The sequence below is a fragment of the Cygnus atratus genome, chromosome 3 (assembly GCF_013377495.2).
Source record: "Cygnus atratus isolate AKBS03 ecotype Queensland, Australia chromosome 3, CAtr_DNAZoo_HiC_assembly, whole genome shotgun sequence".
NCBI classification, from domain to species: domain Eukaryota; kingdom Metazoa; phylum Chordata; class Aves; order Anseriformes; family Anatidae; genus Cygnus; species Cygnus atratus.
Window position 1 is genome coordinate 39,358,869 of NC_066364.1, and position 22,924 is coordinate 39,381,792.

Here is a 22,924-nt window from a genome sequence, read left to right on the forward strand (position 1 = left end):
CTGCCCCCTTCCCCCCCCCCCCGCACCCCGCCCCGCACCTCAGCGCCCGGCCTGCGGAGCGGCGGCGGAGCGCTGGGAGCGGGCGGGCCGCGGGCAGCGCTCCCCGGTCCCACCCGGTTCCCTCCGTGCCCTGCCGGCCCCCGGGCGCCGGTGTCGCCCCCCGGACGGAGCCGAGGGGGCTGGGCTGGGGGCTGCTGAGGCGGCTGCGGCGCCTCCGTCCCCATGGGGAGGCCGTAGGGAGGCCGTGCCATGGCGGCGGGGCAGGACGGGCCGGGGAGCCGCTGCGACGGTAAGGTCAACAGCCCGCTCGCCTCTGCTTTATCGTGTGTAATTGAACCCGCATTATCCCCCAGCGAAGCGTATATCTAGCCACATTAAGAGCTTTGTTCCTTTATTTCTTATTTTTAAGAGGAATTCACCAACGTCTGACCTAGCACAAGCAGCCAGGGTGCTCTAACAGCGTTTCCAGCTCAGCAGCTCACCCACATCTGACTCACCTGACGCGTTTGTGAGATTCCTCACCTCAGAAAGTCTGGGGATATCGGTGCTTTTCTTAACAGCAACGGTATTTGCTCCAGAGATTCGGATACGGGAGATGAGAGTGGCATAGAGGCCTTGGAAAAAAGACAGGAAGACAGGCTGAGGAAATTTGCATTGAAACCATTTTACAGAACCAGTTAACGTGTGAATAGCTGGCAAACTGAAGGAAATTTTCTGAATTGTGGTACGGACTGTTACAATGCCTTGTGTCACTTCGTGAGAAATAGTTCTTCTAACAGTACTTGGTTTATGATAGCAATTCTCCATCTGTGCTTCTGAGTGATACAACTTCTGGGTTCAATGTGTTCTAGAAATCAGTTTCAAATTCAGACCAAGTTGGCTTTGCCAGTTTATAATTCTGAATTTTACCTGTATTTAAAGCCATATAACTTGCTTCATGTATGGTTCTCCTGAGATGTAGGAGTTGATCTTTGCTCCTTGGTGACTAAAGAACTTTTTCTCCATAGCAACTGCAACTAGCACTCTTCTGTAGTACCCTAGGATCATACCTGTAATTATGAGAAAGTTAGAGTTTATTAAATGTTTACTTTGGTACATTGTGGTTTGTTTTTTTTTTTTCTTTAGCTGAAGCTTCCCCCTTCAAGGAAGGTGATGAGAGCTCAGTGGATATTTACGATGGCTTGGACAATGGCTTGACGGTTCCTGGTAGGTTGAACATATCTCCCTAACTGGCTCGAAGAATTGTAGTCTCTGTGCTTTCTAGGCTGGTTTCAAGTAAGGCAACAGTTAGCATCAAGTTTATATTTAGCTGGGCTGATATATGCTTCAGTGTTCTACTTGTTTAAACTGAAGACATATATGTTATGGTCTGTATAAATACAGCTGAGAATTCTTAAATGTTTTAGCTAAATGAATTATAGGATAGTTTTCATGTGATGCTGGCTATTTTAAGAGACCTGGGGCATATAGAAGGGCTCAGAGAAACCTCAGCTCTGTGCCTCGCTACAAGACACATTACTTTGGAAAATGCACCTTCCTTTTGTGTTTTTTAAATAGTTTCAGGACCAGAGCCAACAGTCACTGATCACTAAATCACCAATGAGAGCTCCAAAACATATCACTGTGTGATACAGTACAGTCAGTAGGTCCTTTTGACCTTTTGCTACATTCTCAGTAATTTCACATGTTAATGTAAGTTATTTTCTTCTTTTATGTGTCACCATAATTTCATTTAAGGTAAGAAAGAAATGGGCCCATAATGTGTTCTTTTTTAGGAGTCTTAAAGTCCAGTTTAATTAAACGCAGTTTCTGGTATTTAAACAAAGTGTTTCTCTGCTGACCTTATTCTGTGAATGCCTTGAATTTTTATGGAAGGACTATACCGCATCCTGTAGCTGTAAGGCGTCTGTACGTCGTTTTCCATTTTGTATTTGTTAGCACGTTTAAGATGTGTAAGTCCATATTTCAGGTACTGAAATACGTTGTTGTGTAAAAGTAAAAGATGCAGGGGAGGAGTAAGGTAACAAAATGCAGCCATTTCCCCCGTTACAAATTATTTGATATGGTTTAGTTCTGAGGGATTTTTTTTTTTAATTTAAAAAGAAGATTGGTGAGATTTTTGCTACGTGACAGATGTAATTTGCACTTCTTCTTGCAATGCATTAATACTTTTTGCATTACAGTATCATCCAAAGATTGAAGCACAGGTTTGATAGCTTACTTCGTTTATTTGACTGTAAATTCATCCGTGTTTCAGAGGTGTTGTAAATCAGGCCCTGTCAGTAATGTGTATTAGGTGAACAGAGCACACAGGCTCACTGAGGAAAGAGCACTGTTAACCTAAGTAATTTGGGTGTATTTTTTGTTTTTCTTTTCATGTCTTTGGAACTAAAGCAAGGGAGTTTACCTTTGTGAGGGACTGTGAAGCAGCATAGAACATTTCTTCAACAGAAGAAGCGTGCTATTCAACTCCACACCAACTCTACAGTAGTTCTTTTCCTTCTTTCCTCCTCCCATTTTATTCTGAACAAGTAATCTGTGTTTGTGAATTTGTAGGTCACTGGCAACTGAGTTTTCTTTTTCTCAAAAATGTTTTTCAACTGCAAATATTTCGAAGACAAGTCGGGCCAAAAGCTGAACGAATTGTAGGATGTACATATTTATTCTAGCTTTCTGCTACCTGGTGGCTCTAGAATTGTGGAACCTTGCATCACGGCTTAGGTGTAGCCCTTCATGCTTTGTAAATTAGGTAGCTTTACTGCAAGGTAGCTCTACTTTGACTCAAAACAACTTATCAGTCAGTCACAAAACGCACCCATCTTTGTTAGGTATTCTGTAATTTTTCTAACGTGGTGCTTTCAGTTGAACTTTAATTTTCATCATTGCTTTTCATGTTGATGTAAATTGGATCCCATAATTCCAACAAAACTAACGCAAATGTTGAAATTCAGGATGGAAATTTCTTTTGATTAGGTCCTGTCTTCTCCTTGGTGACACAGTGCAGTCTAGCTGGGAAAATTCCTTTGTGTAATTTCTTTTTCTTTCTACAGACAACTCTGCTCCAAATTCTACACCAGCTGGAAACAGTTTAAACTTGTTTGATGAGATCTTAATTGAAGAAGGAACTGCAAAGGAAGCATCTTACAATGAGGTGGGTATTAATGTGACAAAAATAATTTTAGTGTTGCTGTTGTTTTTTTTCCCAATTTTCATTTGTAACTTGCAAAAATGTTTGTCAGTACGCTCGCGTTATTGGGAAAATAGGGAAACCACTTTTAAGTAAAGGAATAAAACCAAGAGTTGGTTCAGAAGCTGTTGTCAGCAAGTTTATCAGAATCAGTGAATCTTTCGCTCTGTCTGTGGCATGGTCTGTTCTCATTTAGCATCCTTTTGCATGCAAGTTGTAGCAGTTATGTTACGGAGAAATTTACCAGGATTTCTTTCTAGGTAAATGTTTGTTCAACCTTCTGACACAAGGCTGGTCTTGATGTGTCACGCAAGAAATTTAACAGACTAATGCAAATAGGGCATGAATCGAACTCGTGTGTACTCAGGACCGAAGACAACTATGCAGTAGATAACTGCTTCTAGCAAATCAGCAGAACGTTTGTTCATGCAGCATCACGTGTCCTGGTCAATAAGACACATTTTAACTATAAACTCAAGATTCAGAGTAAAAGGGAAAAGCATCCACAGATATACACTAGAGGAGAAGCAGGAGCGAAACATCCAGTAAGCTGCTAAATGATGAAAATGTCACTTCAGAAGTTTGAGAACAATTGACTGTCAAAAACGGCAAATAAGGAAGTTGTCCATTTTTGTGTGAAAGTTTTATAGACATCTACTTTTAAAGAAGGGCTCACACTAAATGCTTTTTATTTAATTTTGTGATCTCGACGAGAACATGTCCTTTGCAGTCTGTTTTTTAGTTAACTTTCTGTCATGTTTTTCCTATTTCCTATTTTGTATTATATAAAATCTGACAAACACGTTCCCATCTGTAGGGCTCTGAGAGCTCCTGCTTCCCAATTATCTTGTCTTTAATTTCACAATACTTTGGCTTCCTGTTACCCTCTAGCCTGACTGTTGGGCAAGCACACATAGGTTCCCTCTTATCTGAATGTCTGTGACATTTTAGTGAATTTTATGCCCGTTGGAGTGTATTGAAGCTTTTTGTTTTAATATGGCTTTGGAGATGTATTTTTGGAAAAACAGAGCTTCGTAATATTAATTGCTGCGTTAACAAACTAAATCTGGGGGAGGCACTTTTTTATGTGATTAAGTCCACTTCTGTACTGTGAATTCTTCTCTCTTTGACAGTTGCAGGCAGAGTATGGAAAATGTCAACAGCAAATTAAAGAGTTGATGAAGAAATTCAAGGAAATACAGGCACAGGTACTGTAGTTCAAAGGGCAATGCTGTCAAGATTTATGTAAAGCAAACTGAATATTGCTTAGAAAGAGAGAGAGTTAATTTCATATTCTCTCTAGAATTAACCCATTACATGGATGGATTGTAGAACACCTCTATAGGTGCTGGGAGAGTTGTTAGGATATCGTGTGACAAAATCACCAGGTGACTTGTTTTACAGGGTTGCGTGCAGTAAGACTTGAATTGCTTAAAAAGTTACCTTCTGTCTCCTTGATTAAAAAATAAGCGTGTTAAATAACTTTATCAGAAAAATCCATGGTTTTCTGGTTGATAAAAATCTGTCTGTAATGCAGTAGGAAGTGGGTTGCAAGGAACCTGAGCTGTCATTAGAACTGGAAGAGGATGTCTGTGTTCGGCAGAGTGCCATTTTGATAAGGCTGAACTTGTCTTCAGCTCGAGCTAGTGCCCCCGTGTTGTGCCATCCCATATAATTCGACTGCCTTGGGCAATTCTGCTACGTGCTCTACTGTGTATTACAGATAAGTCCCAAACATCCTGTGCTTTGAAATAGGAAGCAGTTTCTGCTCTGTGACACTTCTGTATTGTTTCCTGCAAAATTTGTCTGCTTCTCTGAGCAGGCTCTGCTGAGGACAGTTATTGACAGAAGGGCTGTCTCTAGGATTGACAGACAGGCTTCTGGAACAAAGTGTCTAGAAATGTGAGAATGATAGAGCACCCGAAGTTGTGTTTGATACCTTCCCTCAATCTCTTGAAAGCTGTTAAAAGCTACATCTGCCATTTGATGCAGTGACCATGAAAGCAACAAAACGAGTAAAAGAACGAAGCAAAAGGGAGGATTGTAGGTTTTTAGCTCTGTTGTTTTTTTTCTGAGTAACTACCTGGAACGTGAACGGGAGCAGAAATATGAGTGATGTTTAAAAAGTAATAATAATTTAAAAAATCCTTTGAATCTTAGTAATTCAGACTTCTCCAAAACATTTCTCTTGTTCTCCTGTCACTGTAGATATGATAGGACTTTCTCTAACAATTGTTTTGCACTGTTTTGTTACATATTTGGATTCCTAAGCTAATTCTTATTTTCTCTCTTTCCTTCTCTCCCTACCCCTCTCACTTTCTTTTTGTATTTATTTAAAAAACAGAACATCATTCTACAGAATGAAAACCAAGCTCTTAAAAAGAATATTTCAGCACTTATCAAAACAGCAAGAGTGGAAATTAACCGTAAGGATGAAGAAATCAGTAATCTCCATCAAAGGTACAGCTAGACAGCAGAACTTGCTTTTTGTCTGATCGCCTTTATATACTTCTTACAAACTTTGTGTGTATTCTAAGTAAAATCATTACCTACTAAATAACTGAGTAGTTTTGCAATAGTGTATCTGAGAAAATAGGTGTGGTTTTTTTTTTTTTTTTTGCTTGGTGGGGTCTTTGGTTTCTAATTGAGAAAACAAGGAGGAATACAAAGGGTGACTGTTTGCCTGACGGTCACTTCTTTTTTTGTTTGATTTGTTTAATCACCCATTCCTGTTGGGTTATCTAACAACCTTGCATGTTTCAAGGTGGATATTTCGCATGGGTCAGCTTTGGAACTGCTCTATTTTATAGTCGCAGACAGATGAATTCCATGAAACGTTTCAAATAGTCAATGAACATAAATAAGGAGACTATATAAGGTTTTCAAGGCAAGATGTGAAAATCCTCTTTCCAGTGGTGGAGGACAGCAGCTAGAGGATTTATTTTTTTTTGCCATTTCTGTGTACTACTAATCTTACTGTAAGGAAGCTTTGGAAATATTTAAGTATGCAGTAATTGAGTGTAAGGATTTTAGACTGATTGAAACCAAAGTAATAGTCCACGATTTAGGACGCTAGCTTATTGCAAGGTCACCTGCTTGTCACTTGGGTGATGTCAGCCACATCATCGGTTTGTTTGTGTTTCAGTTTGACCATTTGGCACTTTCTTGCACCAAAAGATGTCATGAAGAAGAAGGTTCATTTGCTATTATCCTGCTAGAGGCTGTATGTGTATTAACTATGCCTTTTTTTTTCCAAATCAAGAAAATGAGAAGTTATCAGATTGAAGCCAAGAGGTTTTACCTTGTGTCATTCTTTCAGTTGATTGGTTGTGATACAGTAACTGTCACTTTCACACCTTGAGCATAGTATTTGGTGTTCCAAATTACATTTTTTGAAGTATATTCTTGTTTTGCATACTCACTGTCACTAAAGATTTTTCAGACTCCGTTGCAGTACCTGCTGATGGTGGTGAAAACTCTTGAATGAGATATTTGACCTAGCTATTTTGGAGGCATCTGTCGTGGAAAATCATGAGGAAAGTGGCACTTGGAGGTCTTAGACATATGCCTTGCCTGTTGGATGGTCTGTAATAAATTAGCTCACCTTCGGTAGCCTGTGTGTGAAGGCTGCTTCAAAGATTATATCTTTCAGGGAAATTGTTTCTGTTTATCACAAAAAATATTCTATACAATTACATTCACCACTCGTGAATACAAATTTAATGGCAAACTCTTGACGGTACAGTTCAAAATTAAACAAAAATATAGGAAAGGGCTTTGGATTACAACAGCCGCAGTATTCAATGTGAAGCTCAGTTCTCATCACACAATTGCACAATTTTGGAATATAGCCAGTTGCATAAGCTGATTATTACATATTTAAATGTACTGTTTCATTCCAAAAGGAGTGTGCAGTTTTAAAAGGCAAAACCAATCCTGTTATGTATTGGAGGTAAAGAACTGATTTCTTACAATTGGACGCTGCTACTTTATGCTTGACTAAATTAAAAGGTGGTTTGCTGCCGTCATTTTTTAGTATCACTTCTACTTCTGTTTGCTTCTGCATGGATTAAACACAATCTGTGATTCTTTTGAGAATAGTGGAAGGTGTTTAAGAAAGTCACCATTGCCTTTAATCATGTCCTTGTTATGAAGTAGTTTGTTGAACATGGCAGGAACGTCTCATTTTTTGTTCTGGTGAGGTAACTTTAGTGAGTGCTTGCAGTAACGAGTAAGAGTTCAGGCTATACAGACTACGTGTGCCTTTGTAGTTTTCTATTTTTATTTTTTTTCTTATGATGACCTTGCAGCAGTAGCACCTGGCCTTGATGAGGCTCGATTATTGTAGTTTACTACTTGCTTTCTGTAGCTTGCAGCAAGTTTCAACCTCAGTACTTTGTTTTCTCGGTGGGTAGAGTGAGCGTGGTTGTGTGCCTGTTCTTTTGGCTGCCAGTCTGCAGAGTAGTAAACTATTGAATTGCTCTTTTTTTTTTTTTTAAATCACTGATACTGCAAACCATGGGTATGTAAAGAACAACTTTTTCCTAGCAAAAGACTCTTTTTCTTGCTGGATAACGAAATATTAATTTAAATTACTAAAAGTGTTAATTAGACCCAATTATATTATTTTACTGTGCGTTAGTGGAAATTATTTAACTTCTTTTATCCCGTGTTTTCTTCAACTTGGAGCTGAAAGAAAGGATGACGTTTGTAGAGAGATACTGTAACTTGGCTTTAGTTACTTTAAAATAAATTTCAAAACTAATATGAGGTATGTTTTTTCCTTGTATAAACAGGCTATCAGAATTTCCCAGTCATCGAAGTAGCTTCACCAGAGCGTATCTTCCTGGGTCAACTAATGGACGGTGTTCAGAGATGTGTAAAACTAAAGAATCCAAATTCAGACCTTCTGACTTAGGTGACAATGTAAAGGTGGAACACAGAGTGAAAAATGACTGTTCAAAGGATATATACCACAGTTACTCATCTCATACTGGGGACAATGGGAAGTCCAGCTCCGAAAAAAGAAACACTCCATACGTACTGAGATACCCTCCTGAAGAGCTCTGCAACGATGGTGCTCGATTATGTCTACCAAACCATGACCACAGTTGCAACAAGGATAACAGAAAGGAGAAAAAAGAAATGAAAAGTGATGAACAATACAGTAGGGGAAATGTCACCAAATACAAAAGAGAAGTACATCAGAGCACTGGTAACAGTGGTAATTGTAACAGTGTTGATAGTGAAGAGGGGAATTCAGACCCTCATCAAAAGCTGAAGACCCTTTCCGAGAAGGTTAGTAAAAATGAGTTGCAACAAAAAAGTCAGAGCATAAAACTCAGAAGCAGCCCGGCTATAGAAAGAAGAGTAGAAAGGGGCGTTTCTTCTTGGGAGAAACAAGCTACTGGTAAAGACAGATGTCTATCAAGAGAATTGTATGCAGATGAGAGATCACCAAATGTGATTAAAAAAGACATGAAAACACATGATAAAGACGAAAAAACCTCTGGCCAAAAAATTAAACCAAATGAAAAGCTACAGGAGCAGCCAAGAAGGTCTGGTAGAGGGAGCAGTCCACACTCAAAGAATGAACATTCAAAGACTCTTCATGAATCACGTAAATGTCGCGTGGAGGAGCCTAGAAAAGGAAGAGACATTGACTGCAAGAGAGACAGGGGAGCAAATGATCACAGCTTTCGAGAAGGGAGGTCCTCACCTTCTAATTCCAGCAGCAGAGAGCATAAACATGCACGCTTCAAGGAAAACAGTAGTAGATACGAATGGGAAACAGCACATTCCAAATCAGAGAAGCACAGAACAGAAGAAAAAAGGAAAAGAGAGAGGGACAATCAGGATGAAAACAGACATTCTAGAAATGAAAGAAAAGTTACAAAAGAGATTTCTCACCAGTATGCAAAGGAATTCAAGAAGGGTACAGACATTGCAAAAAGTGAAAGAAACAAGTCCTCTAAGTCAGAAGAAACATCGAGAGTAGCAGATGGTTTAAAAGACCATAAATTTTCCAAAACTAAAGATCACACTGTGACAAAAAGCAAGGACTTAAAACTTAGCTTTATGGAAAAGCTGAATTTAACGCTCTCTCCTGCAAAAAAACAATGCCTTTCTCCACCTGATGGACTTAAAACACCTTCCCAAAAGGCCGCAGATGAGGGAACTGCAGAGCTCACTCTGCAGGCAGAAATGGTAGACTCTGCCCACCCTGTTAACTGTGCTCCTGCAGAGCAGGCTAATTCAGTGCTACAAGTTCAGGACGGCACAGCTGAAATCAGCGTGGAACCAGCACTGCCTGCTTCTGTCAGTTCTGAAAATGAAGCCTTGAAAGGAGCAGCAGCAGACCCAGCACAGCCTGAAGCACTGCCAGCAGTGACAACTAGTGAAGTGAGCTCAGAAACCTTACCAGAACCGGTAGCGAGCCAGGTAGAGTCCCCAGCCTTGCCAGGAGCAGCAGAGGTGTTGGTTCCGGATGAGATGCTGGCTGAAACCTTGTCAGCAGCAGCAGCGCCTTGTGGTCCGGTTGAATCAGAAGCCTCAGCAGTGGCCGTGATGGATCTGGATCACCCTGAAGCTTCCTCCCTGGAGGTGGCAGGGAGTGTGGCACAATGTGAAAACTTGCCTGTGACAGTGGGGGTGAGGCAGGACGATAACGTGCCAGCAGCAGAAGTGGCACAGTCCGAACCGCGCAGCGAAAGTATGGGAACCCTTCCTGAGTCAGCAACAGCGAAAGAAGAGGAAGATGAAACATGGCTAGCTGCTGCCACAGAAAACTCAACAGACCACCATGGCTCTCAAAACCTTGGCTTAGGGGACTCGGAAGCCAAAAGTTCTGGTGACTTGGAGTCCTGCGAGGCTGCAGGTGACATCAATGAAACAAAACCAGACTCTTTAATGGAAGTAGTGAAGGATGGTGATCAGTTGGCTGCAGAAAATCTGGAGTGTCCTGTTGAGGAAAAGACCGTCTGTGAGACGAGCATGAGTACATCTCAGTCACCTGACAGAACTGCAGGAACTGATCCAGATGCACCATTGCTCGACCAGAATCCCTGTGGTCTGGAGCCAGACTTCACTGAAATCAGTACAACAACAACATCTCTTAGCGGCGAGGTGTACCCTAGAACTAAAGAGAGAGAAACCAACCCGGTACCTGTTGATGATGACAGTTCAATACTGAGCATCGATCTCAATCACTTGAGGTACATCCCGAAAGCTATCAGCCCGCTGAACAGCCCGATGCGCCCTCTGGCAAAAGCACTTAGGATGGAAAGTCCCTGCAAAGGTCTTGGGAAGAGTTATAACAAAGGTATTTGTATATATGTGTTCTAATTTGTTCTAGGCATAAAGCCTTAAAAGAGGCATTCGTGGAAAGCAGAAATGACTTGCTTTTAACTGCTTTCTCAGTACAGATTGCTTCTTTAGCTGTTCAAGTCATAATGGTCCTTTTGTTTATATGGAACCGTTTAATGCTACAGTCAAGGTTGTAGTCAATGGAACTGTAGGGCAAGCAAAATTGGAGTTACTGCTTAACGCTGAATGGTTGAAATAAGAGTTGATTTACAAACTTCTCAAAAATCATATATGTATGCTTCTTAATTGTGGTTGCTTCTGACTGTATCTCATTAGGTATTTCTCTGAAATTTTAGAGGCGAGAGTTAATTAGGATCGTATTCTTTCAAGTATTTATTTGTGTGAAAACTGGAAAGATTACCTGAGACCGTCAGCTAAGAGAACTCTACATTTGAGTGAATTTCACTGTGAGTTTTAAGGTATATTTTATAACTATGAGGCAGTCAGGGGCAAAAAAGTCGAACAAATCAGAGAACACTAGGATACACCATTAATCAAGTAAGAGCTGACTCCTAAACAAGATGTCAAAGAGATAAAATATGGTGGCAGCACAAAAAGGAAGAGAAAATGCTGAACTCAACATTTAAATCTTTTCCTTGTGTGATTCTTAAAGCTTCCTGTAATGCTCTGCAACTAATAAAAAGTTTTCTTGGAAATTTTGACTTCCTAGTAGAAGAGGAATCGGAGAGTGACCTTGAAACCCTTTTTCTTAGGTTTCAGGTTATAACCTTTGTTTTGCTGTGATTTGCTTTGTTTTGTGAATCTTAGTGTGGGTTAGTCTCAAATTCTCTCGTACTTCAGAAAGCTACTCTCTCAAGTGCGAGTTGCTTTAGCGGTTTGTTTCACTCATGCAGTGGTTTGTATCCTTTGAACTGTCTGGGGTGACTTGGGAGCAGAGTAGTTGAACGTCACATCGAAGTATTTTTCTCATATTGTGCTGTTGCCCTGGGTTGCTTATTAGAGGAGCCAGTCCCGTCCAGAACTTGTGACCATATCACAGCGCAGTGATTTCGTCTGTGAAGTTAGATGCCTCGTTTCCTTTGTGATCTAACTAGTAATATGCCCGTCAAATGTTCTGCATCTGATGAATTGATGGGACGTTGTGGCTTCTCTTGGCCTTGAAATTCAGCACTCCCATCTCTCCCTTGTGCAGGAAGGGGGAACATATATTAATTGTGCATTTTGACCACTTTCATTTTGTGCTCTAGTTTGTCAAAGCATCACATTGATTAGTTTGAGGTGTCGATCCTTGTGAGACTGGAATGGAGGCAGTAAAAAGTACATTTTTGCTCCCGTAGAATCCGTGTAAACGTTTTCAAATACTGCTTGAAACCGTTAATCACAAGTTCATTTTTTTTATGGGAGGAAATTTAGATAGGATCATTTATAAGATGAAATGTTTGTTAGGGGTTGTTAAGCAGTCTAATCTATGTGAGATTGAACATATTAACTTAAATTTAATTTAATTAAATTAAAAAAAAAAATTTTAGAAAATTAAATTTAATTTTAAATTTTTTGAACATTATTAACTAGAGTGTCCAAGCCTATAATTAGCTGCGAAACTCATTAATCAATACACGAGCATTTCAGTGGATTTTTTGTACACTGGCAATTAGCTTGCCTTTTCTTCTTTTGTAATATGCTGCTTTGTAGCTAACTGTAATTGCTTAGTTTTCTTAACAAAAGTGTTTGTTTTGGGTTTAAAATAATTATTAAATACATATTTAATGATCTCAAAAATACAAAACAATAAACTTGCAGGTGGGACATAAACTTAATAGGAAGGCATTCTACATTTGGCAGAACTTTCAGCCTTTCCTTTCGTGTATCTCATTCATTATTTCTGTCATTCAGGAACCTGAACTTGAGGCTTTCTCCAAATTTAAACAAACTTTTTTTTTTTCTTCATATCCTGCTTTGCTTCTTCGTGGTGCTGGTAATCTTAAATGAATCAAAAACTGAAACAGGAGTTTATCATGTGTACAGCGCCTACTATAATGGGCCTCTCTTTTTGTTTAGTAAGTTAGTGTATTGGAAGACTTGAAGGGTTAAGTAGATCCTTTTTGTCAGTGGGGGAAAAGTTAGCTGAATGCTGACACTAATAGGGTATTCATACTGCTCATTTTGTTTTCATTGTAAAACTATTTAAAGAAAACCAAGTATTGTATGCAAATGTTAATCCGTAATGATGTCAACGGTAATTCAGCTTGTGCAGTGTTCATAAAAGTTGTTAAAGTGAGTGGAAAGAAGTTCAAAACTGATGGAAACTTACAGATTTTTCTCTTTTCAATGGATATGTTTGTAAGATAGATCGTGCGTCTCTGGTGAAATGACAAGTCCTTATTTGCCCTTTGAAGCTCAGACTCCCTGAGTTGTCAGTGGCAATTTCAAGCTAACCATTTTGAACAGAGTCACTTTACAGAATAGGATCCTGTTTTTCTCAAAATACCTATTTATAATTGTATTCTTTATGGTGATTGGCAAACTGTTTTCTTTTTCTAGATTTAATTCCTGAAGGTGCAGTCGTCGTCTGCCCCTCAAAGAATTTGTCAAAGGAGGTAAATAAAGAAAATCAAAAGCCGGTTAGCATGTCTGATGAACACCTAGAGATGGAGTCCCAGCTGAGTATCTCTTCAGATGAAATAGAAGAAGGAGAAATCATAAGTAGTGATGAAGATGAAGAAAAATCTAAACCAGAAAGAAGCTCCGAAAATCCAAAAATTCCAAGACCAAAAACTTCTCCTGAAACACGGAATTTGACCAGCAGTCCGCAGAATCAAAAGAACAAAACTGTGTGCTGCGGCGAAGATAATGGAAAATTTGTTGCTGTGAAAGTAAGTACAAAGAAGAATGGAGAGAGGCATAAAAACCAGGCTTTCAGATCCTCAAAGGATATGAAGAAAAATAAAACGGTGAGCATCACTTGTCTTGAAAAAATAGTTCAAGTTATAGTTGAACCTTCAAGTGTACAAGAAATCATGCAGATGCTAAGAGCTATACGAAAACAGATGAGGAAAAATTATATGAAGTTCAAGGTGCACTTCCCAGTTCAGCATTTTCACAGAATTATCGAATCCGCTATCATAAATTTTACGTCATTAATAAAATACCTGAACTTTTCCAAAATGTCTACATTAGGTGAGACGTTAAAATTGGATATATGTGATATTATAGAGTCAAAACTTAAGCAAGTTAAAAAGAATGCAATAGTGGACCGTCTTTTTGAACAACAAGTATCAGATATGAAAAAACAGTTGTGGAAATTTGTAGACGAACAGCTTGACTACTTATTTGACAAGATAAAGAGAATCATTGTAAAACAATGTGACATGGTAAAGGTGGGAAATGAGAGTGAGGAAGGGAAGCATGAAAGAACAGGAAAACAAAAACACAAAATTGGCCATAAAAATGATGTACAGAGATCTAGAAACAAGTCTCTGAAAGCCAGATCTCAAAAACCTGAAGAATATATCCTTTCGAAGCACATTGTGGATTATCAGCGAGCTAAGGGTCACCACGAGAAGAATAAAACAGATGCACCAAAAACCACCTTTACAAAATGTCTCAACTCCATTGATAACACAAGGAATTCCCTAACCAAAGTGCAGCCCTCTAAAGAGAATAATTTGCAAGGCACTGTCACTCCTTTGAAGGGTGTAAAACATGAAAAAGACGGGTTCCAGCTATCCAGAGATGCTAACAAGTCTGATCTTAGTTACGAGCTGCTCACGGAACAGCAAGCATCCAGTCTTACGTTTAATCTTGTAAGTGATGCTCAGATGGGTGAAATTTTCAAAAGCTTGCTGCAAGGTTCTGATCTCTTGGAAAAAAATGCCGGTAGCAACGTTGACAGACACGAGTGGGAATTCAGGACACCAGAAAAACAGTTTTCAGATAGTCATAAGTGCAGAAGTAATGCTGCTGAGCTAGTGCAAGAGGCTGCTCCGAAGGAGGTTCCTGTGGAATCTCGATCGGTGGAGGATGTCAGCTGGCCTGTTGTTTCACCCATGAGAGCTCCCTCTTTAACAACGAGGCTTCAGATGTCTGTCGATCCGGATGTACTGGATGAAAGCTGCATGTTTGAGGTTCCTACAGGCGCGACTTCGTGCAAAGAAGATGAATGCAGTTTACAAAAGAACAAATCGCTTGTTTCTTCTATCCTCCTCGAAGATCTGGCTGTTTCCTTGACGATTCCATCACCTTTGAAATCAGATGCTCACCTTAGCTTCCTAAAGCCCGAGAGTAATTCTGGCTCAACTCCCGAGGGTGTCCTCAGCGCACATTACAGCGAAGATGCGCTTCTTGAAGAGGAGGATGCCACGGAACAAGACATTCACTTGGCTTTAGAATCCGATAACTCGAGCAGTAGATCGAGTTGTTCGTCATCGTGGACCAGCCGTCCGATTGTTCCTGGCTTTCAGTGTCGCCCCAGCCTACCGATGCAAGCAGTAATCATGGAGAAATCCAACGATCATTTTATCGTGAAGATAAGGCGTGCGGTGCCCTCTGTCGCAGCAGCATCTGATCAGGTGGCTTCAGTGAAGGAGGCACGGGCATCCTCAGCCAAGAATGACAAAGAAGTGAGAAGTGGTGAAAAAGACAGGGGCAGGCAGAGTGTCGTAGCTGCCACCGTGCTGGAAACTGTCAAACCCGATCTGATTAAGGCGGATCAGGTGCCTTATGCTAGCCCTGGACAAGAGCAAAATCCTGCCTTGCCTCAGCCTCTAAAGGAGCCTCACAGTAGCACTGGAAAGGAAGGAACTCCTGTCTTGCTTGGGCCCTGCAGAAAACCTTCAAACGCAGATAACTGCAGTGTTGAAAGCTCAAATGAAGGCTCTGAGCAATCTCAGACACACAAATTGAAAGTATCTGAAAGCTTAAATGAAACAGGTGTCAAATCCCAAGCTTTGTTTCCTGTTGGATGTGGTGCAGGGTCCTGCATAGGCTTAACAGACGATGCTGTTAAAGAAACTTCATGTTTTGTAGTGGAATCTGCTGCAGATAACAGGAGTCAGCAAGCTCCTGCAGGAAACTCAGAGATCTGTGATAGAAAAGAAGAACTGGAAGAGTGCTCTGATGGATTCATAGACTTAACAGAAGAGCTTTCCAATGACACTGTAGCAGGCGAATGTAATCTTGAAGAAAAACCCACTTTGAATACTGATGTGGGTTCCCAAATAAGCATAGATGACAAAACTAATAAAAAACGTAAAAAGGAGGCTGTCAAAGAGAATTCCAACTCAAAAAGGCAACGAAAAGAAACAGAAGAAGTGGGTGAAGAGAGCGAGGGAAGCGACGCGAAATCTGAAGAGATAAATTTGGGACACAAACAATGTTACACTAAGAATAATGAGTTGCAGCAAAACAAAGACTCTTCTCCTTTGGCTTCGTGTGCGTCATCGCCTAGTCTGTATGCCAAAAACATCATTAAAAAAAAGGGAGAAGTAGTAGTTTCCTGGACAAGGTAATAATTTCCTATTTGATCTGTTTCTTCTTTTCTTTGGTATTTTTAAGCTATGTAATTCACTGGAAAGTGGGAAAAAGAGGATATTTAGCTGATAGCTGAAGTTATTCAGCAGCTCTGTATCCTTCTTCAAATAGCGGTGTAGGAGTTTGTCTGTGCAGGATGGCTTTGTGAAAATGCTTTCTTTCCTTAGAGTACTATTGAAAAGTACCAAAGTCTGTTTCACCCTTGTTGTCCAGCGGAAAACAAACTTAAGAAATGAACTTACTTCATGTAGCAGCCTTTGGAAGAGAACGTTTTTTCATTATTACTCGGGTAGGTTAAATCAGATGTGCCATAAAAAGAGCGAGACTTCCATACGTTGCAGCTGATTCCTTCACTTACCCAAATCTACCAAAGCATGGGTATTTTTTACTTTTGTTTTTAAAGATTGTATGCTCAAGTAACAAGACCTCTACTGTATTGTACCTTCTGCAATTTTTGGCTCTCCTGCCCCAAAATTGCACTTAGCCTCTGCAGGGGTGGAAGTCTTTGATGTTCCTGCAAGGCCTGGGAGCATTGGTGACTGGACAGTGGCCAAAGATTTCCCCCACTGAGAGAAGGCACAAGAGCCAACAGTTTACTGCTTTGGGGTCTCCGCTGCTCCATCTGCAGAAGTGTGCTCCATTCGTGGAGTGTCAACCGTTCAGCCCAGATATTGTGTGGAAACACGTGCTGTATATACAGCGTATATAGAGGCTCCTGAAAGATCCAGGACAGACATTTTTCTGAAGTAAACTTCAGACATGTAGTAAGTTTTGGGGTAGCATTTTTAAATAAAATCCTTCAGGAAAAAAAGACTATAAAAGCTAATATGATTTTTAACGTGCAAAGCAGTGAGAGAGGATGATACTATTAAAATTTCCCTTGTGGATATGACTGTTTTCTCTGTCTCGGTCTTTGTACATCTTTGAACTATGCTATTTAAATAGACAATATTTTAGGCTAACATTATGGTTTTCTGTGAAATGGAGGAAGTTAAATAGATTTTATTGAATGCAGTATATTCCAACCAAAGATACGTGGTAGCTACTGTATAACGATAGTGTCTGTATACATTTTACAAATACCTAAACTGATTAACAAGGCCAACAGCGAATCAGTGACACAGTTATGAATAGACTCCTAGTCCTGTTTTCTCATTTGAACTGGAGATATACTCTGTGTGTTTGTTGTATTAAGCCACTTACGGAAGGCAGACGTCTCTCTGTTTAGTCTCTGAACTTCTGTGGGCCTTTGGTGAAAGGTGCTGCCTAGCCATGCAAACTGAGGCAAGTCTGCTTCAGACTACTGGCCCCTGTTGAATTCAGGAGTTCCTTACAACTGAACTTTAAGTTTCTGCTTTAGAAGCATAAAAGTCTTTTAAATGATGTTGGTTTGGGGCTAACTCCTTTAATAATCCTGTTAGGAAGGGCAGGATTATCTCACTGCCACTTGCTTATTTATACTGACTCCGTTGTTCTGTGCCAGTAGAGGGGGGAGTCCTCCATCAGTTCATTGCTGCTATTTGAGTTCATGTTCTGTAGTTCGGAAGCATTCAGAGTTTTATATATTCATGTAGGTATTTTTTTTTTGTTTGTGCACACGTGCAAATCTGTCTTAAAACTTTAAAAATCCATTTTTGCTGTAGAAATGACGACCGAGAAATTTTACTGGAATGTCAGAGAAAAGGACCATCAAGTAAAACCTTTGTTTCCTTAGCCACTAGGCTGAACAAAAGCCCCAGTCAGGTAGGTATTACCATTCTTATTCTTGATAACAACTACATTGATATTTTTATGATTGCAGTTGAACAAAGACCTTTGGAGATCTTTGTTAATTTGGAGCTGTTTTTCCCTCATGCCTTTTTTTGGGGAGTTCTTGAAAAATCACTCTCTGATTCTCCCAGATGTTGCTTTTTAAAAATACACATTAACAGAGTATTATGGTCCTGGGATTCATCAGTATCTGTTTGATTGGTACCTTGATACTGCTGCATTCAGTGATAGGCTAGGGGCAAAAGGACTCTGGTGCTGAATCAGCACTAAGATAAAGAAATGTAATTTGGAGAAACCAATAGCCTTGACGTGCATTTAATAATTTAGAAAATAATTAGAGCTATAAAAATACTAGGATTTTACAAAAAGGATGTTTTTCATTAAAATGTTTCCTTTTTCCTCTTTAATTAAGAAACTTCAAAGGACACATTCAATGTAGACTGTTTCCAGAGGTTTGCATGTAACTTTGTGCTTGTCTTGGATTGCTATCTTAATTTCTGTCCTCTAACTCTAAAAAGGGAGATACCGCCCTTTGAGTAAGTTAGGAAATCCTGCATGCTTGGGTTTTGGCTTTGAGGATGTTCTGTTATATGCTTACAGAGTCTCTGGGGGATTTAGAAGTTGTTGAGGTGGATGGTTGGCATATATAAAACAGTGGTATCTGTGTATTTATGCCATTCTTTCCACCCACCTCTTCAGTGAATGGCAGCCATTCTATAGCAGTGTGCATATTGCATTAAGAAATGCTAGCTTATAACCAAATGAGATCGCTGTATAGGTTGTGTTGGAGGAACAAAGAAAAATGTTGGACTCTCATCTGCAGACCAGTTTTGTAAAATTCCTAGGAGGCAAATTGCAGCACCGTGAGCTGTAAAGACCTGAAACAACAGTTCTACAAGAGAGTAGAAAATAGCCAATAAGGTGCGCTTTTTGTGTAGCACAAAATAAGGCTTTGGTTTTGTTTGTTTTTGTTTTTTTTTTCATTTGAATCATAAGTGAGTAAGCAAAATTCAAGTCCAATTGATTTGAAGCCTTTGTCTTTTGCCTTTCAAACCCTCTCACTGGTAGGAAAGAAACGTGTTAAACCGCTAGTGGCCTCTGAGATGAACCTGGAGGCTATTTCAGATGTCAAAGGTGCATGCAGGAAGACTTCCTCAATCCTTTGTAGTACAAATCCAGTTAACATGGTTGTGGTGCTCTTAAAATTCTCCCCTTAAAACTTAATGGAAGCAAACAAGAAGCACAAAATAATGGTCCTTTTTAAAACCTTACGCTGTTAGATCAGTTTGTCTTAGTGTGGAAATCCGGGGCCTTACTAATGTGCCTTTTTTGTCCTCCGCTAGGTTTCAGAAAGATTCAAGCAGTTAATGAAGCTGTTCAAGAAATCCAAGTGCAAGTAAACTTACCATCCAACGGCTCTGTGGTTACAGGTTTAGCTGTTACCAGCAATGATGGACAATAACCACTGCATTCGTGTGGTAGGATTAGCGGGAGGTATCCAAGTCAGAGTACTAAGTTTGGTAAATCTGATGCACTGTTAATTATTACCTCCCTGTCCGTGTTTCCTCTGAAATGTTTTTATCAGAGCAACAGAGTAATGCAGAGGAAACATCAGGAGCAAACTGCTGAGAAAGAATGTGCACGTACCAGTGGAGCAATATCACTTCAGGGGAGTGACATCTGTTGGTTCAATGTATTCTGTGAGCAAGGGCGAGCGTGCAGTCAAGTGGAAATGGTAGCTCTTGCTTATCTTGGCAGAAGTACTGTATATGGCGATATCAAAACATGATTTTAAAAAGTTAAGAGTTCTTTGGAATCCAGTTGGTAAGTAATCCTGGGGACTAATAGATAGGCTACGGTCATGTCGAAGCACAAAAAGTGGTACTTTAAGAAGTTAGGCCTTTTTCTTTTAAAGCAAGTCGAGGCACTGATTCCAATAATTCAGTAATTCCAGAAGCTGCTTATCTAGTAATCAGATTCTGTTGGTAAGGAATAGGTCGCTCTTTACTGTTCCGTCAGTTGGTCATTAGTGGGTTTCGAGGAGAGTATCTAGCAGAGTGTAGGGTTTGTCTTCAACTTTAAACATGTTCTGTAAGCCACTTCCTAATGTCTCCTGTTCGACAGAAAGAGATGAATGAATTTCTCTTTGAGGGTACCCATCTGTCTCCGTTGACAATGGAGGAAGTCTAGACAGTTGGCTTAGATTAGACTCGTAACGTTTAGGTTTTTGAAGTCAAATAGTATGAGTCCCAGCTGCTGTGAGACGATGAAGCCAGTCATTAATGCAGTGACCAGTTCTTCAGTTTCTTTTAAATTGTGAAATAGACTGATGAGTGTTCATTTATCAAGAACCATCTTGAAGTTTAAAAGACTTCGCAGTTCTGCTGATATTCAAAAAGACTTAGTATTGCATTTTGTATAGCAGATTTTTTTTTCTTTCAGAAAAAAAAAAGGCGTTTTTTTTTCTTTTTTTGATCTGGAAAAGGCTGATTTATCTTCTCCAAACTACATCTGAGAAAGGTGCTTAAGTTAAGCTAATTTAGGTTCGTAGGTCTTCTGCATAATGAACATTTTGTTCTGTTTCAAAAAAATATAGTTTTTTATTATTATTACTATTAATTTAGAAACAGACTTTTACAGTTTTACAAAAAGTTACTGTATAGTAATTAATCGGGAGAAAAACTTTTCTGTAAAAACAAGCAATTTCAAAAGCTTGACAATTTGACGTGTTTTGACAGCGGTTGTATCTATCATTACAAATGGTTTGGAAATTCATGGTATTTTTTGTTTTTAAAGGACTCTTATAAAGGCTTCCAGTTTCATACTAAAAGTGTGTGGGTGTATCTATATGCACACACACACACATCATATACATATTGCTGGTTTATCCCAAATTTCTAAAAAGCTTTCTTTTTCCACCCCTCTAGGGTTGCACAGGTCGTGCTTTTATTATGGATTCAGTGATGTGTGAGGTTTTAGTCGGTACTGAGGATCAGAACTGCTGTAGTCTTTATTCGGTCAGAGCAGCTGCTGAGACTAGCCCACTTAAATGCACTGCCTCTGAACTTGGATTGAATTATTTTTTCCAGAACCCAATGAACACTCCTTCAGTTTCAGCATAATGATTTTTGGCCCCCTTCCCAAGACGTAGTAACTAACGGGACCGACTTTTCACTCTAATAAACCATCAGATAATTCATCAGTGATGTTGCCACTGACACCTCTGGAATACTGTAAACATGACCGGTGGAACCTACTGTCGTGCTGCCAGACAGTGTATAGTCTCGTTTTAGGCAGTGCTTTGGAAACTGTTAAAAGGAATTACTTGAGTAAGTTATAATGCCTGTTCTGGCAGTCTTCCATCATATATACTTGCTTCTATAACGTTTGCTTTTGATGGTCGGATGAGCTACGTAGGCAAGGCCTAGTGATATCGTTGGGGATTTCTGTACCTATCCATGCTTGTTCTTAACAAAAGTTTGTGACAATTGTTTACTTACTTGAGATTTAGATCTAACCAAATCTGTTCTCAGAATAGTCGGCTTGCAGAGCGGCATTTATGTTTGAGGAAAAATCAGACTCTAGTAAGAGTATTTTTTAATCATATCCTTATAGATCAAAAAGTGCACAATATCGAAGGCACTGAGGGAAGTAGCCTCACTACTTAAGTGCTTCCTCTCTGTCTCAGAAAAGCAGACAGTATTTTATTATGAAATTGTTTATTCCTTGTCTGTGTTTATTTACTTGCTTATCTGTACAGGCTGGAGGGGATGGGACTGTTTTGGTTCTGACCTGGATTCCTATTTTGTAAATTATGACACTTTTTTTTAATGTTCTGTCTATTGTAAGTATTTGTACAGGTTCCTACATGGTCATGTAAAATATCTTATGTGTGTGTATATATATATATATATATATAAAAATATATGTATAAATATAGGGCTTTGTTTAGCCAAAGATGATTTTTTTAACTATATAAAACTCCAGGTTTATTTTGTATAAACTAAATAGTTTGCTTACTGTAAGAGTAATGCAAAAAATAAATCTGTAAAATCCACACAGTTATGTTCTTGTTGAACAAAAGTTGGCTTGGAGTGCTTTTGTACCATTGTTTGTAATTTATTTCTTCAGTAAGAGTTTTGGTACATATATGCAAAAAGTACTGTATGTAAATCTACAGTCTTATTTGTGAAACCTCAGGTAAATGAAAACATTTTCCAGAACTGTTTTCTAATGGCTTGACAACTACAAATGCTGTGAAGCAGCATTAAAATTGACTTCTGTTAGACTGTATGAATTAGTAGCTCTGTTGATGTTCTGGCCAATAAACGTGGAAGCAATCAGCTGCTGCTCTGGTACAATTACTGCTCCAATTACAGACTGCTTATTTTTTAGTGAACGTGACTGGATCAGAAACTGAACAATTTAACAAACTATATAAAACCACCCTTTATTTATGAATTACAATCTTTACCAATCCTCTTTTCCCCAAAACATTGTTTATTTGTTGCGTGAACCATCGCAAAGGAAAAGACATTTTTGTTTCCAAGGTTTTTCGGTGGAAGGGTAGCTGGCAGCCCTTGGAGAGTCTCACTGCACTTTGCTATTGAGGCATATGTTTGCTTTTAGCCAACATGCACATTTTTACAGGATTTGGTTTAAAAAAACCCTAATTGACATAGGTATTGAAAAATTTTCCAAAGTGGAAATTCATAAAGCAGGGTTTATGGAGGAGTCACAGATCTACATCATAGTGAAATCATGGGGATCGGGTATTGAATTTTGAGGGGTTCTTTCTAAGGCATAGTCTGGTGCCAACTAACCATCCATACAGATAATAGTAGACTGGAGAAAAGTCATTTCTTTGGGCTCCAGAGAAGTCATTTAGTTGCCAATCCAGCAATCCGTAGCTCTTTACATTGGTTTTGCACTCATTGTCTTCGTTCTAAAGCCAGCTGGAGAATAATCTTTACCAATTTGTCTTCAATGTAAGGCTGCAATACTAAAGCATGCCAAGAAGCAGGTTTAAGGAATTCTGAGCTTTCTTAGAGGAATCTATGGAATCAATCAAGAGGTGTTTCAGGAGCAACATTGGCTTTATGTGAAAGACGG

General features: G+C 39.4%; 1 protein-coding gene across 2 annotated transcripts; it reads left to right on the forward strand.

The window, feature by feature from the left end:
• Window positions 1-40: 40 nt before the first annotated feature.
• On the forward strand, window positions 41-22,156 carry CASP8AP2 (caspase 8 associated protein 2). Of its 2 annotated transcripts, none has more exons than XM_035559528.2 (9): window positions 41-289; window positions 1,126-1,206; window positions 3,051-3,151; window positions 4,321-4,395; window positions 5,532-5,647; window positions 7,984-10,508; window positions 13,055-16,016; window positions 17,686-17,785; window positions 19,156-22,156. In XM_035559528.2, exons 1-9 carry the CDS (start codon window positions 250-252, stop codon window positions 19,210-19,212), a joined length of 6,057 nt encoding a protein of 2,018 aa, XP_035415421.1. In that variant the 5' UTR covers window positions 41-249; the 3' UTR covers window positions 19,213-22,156. The 2 variants fall into 2 exon arrangements, with proteins under 2 accessions (XP_035415421.1, XP_035415422.1); XM_035559529.2 differs by lacking the exon at window positions 41-289 and adding an exon at window positions 345-724.
• Window positions 22,157-22,924: the final 768 nt, after the last annotated feature.

Bases quoted from the DNA above. Each gene is read 5' to 3' on its own strand.
- CASP8AP2 (XM_035559528.2), top strand. From the start codon at position 250: ATGGCGGCGGGGCAGGACGGGCCGGGGAGCCGCTGCGACG. The intron at 4,396-5,531 runs GTACTGTAGTTC...TTTAAAAAACAG, and splicing joins TCAAGGAAATACAGGCACAG to AACATCATTCTACAGAATGA. The intron at 5,648-7,983 runs GTACAGCTAGAC...TTGTATAAACAG, and splicing joins ATCAGTAATCTCCATCAAAG to GCTATCAGAATTTCCCAGTC.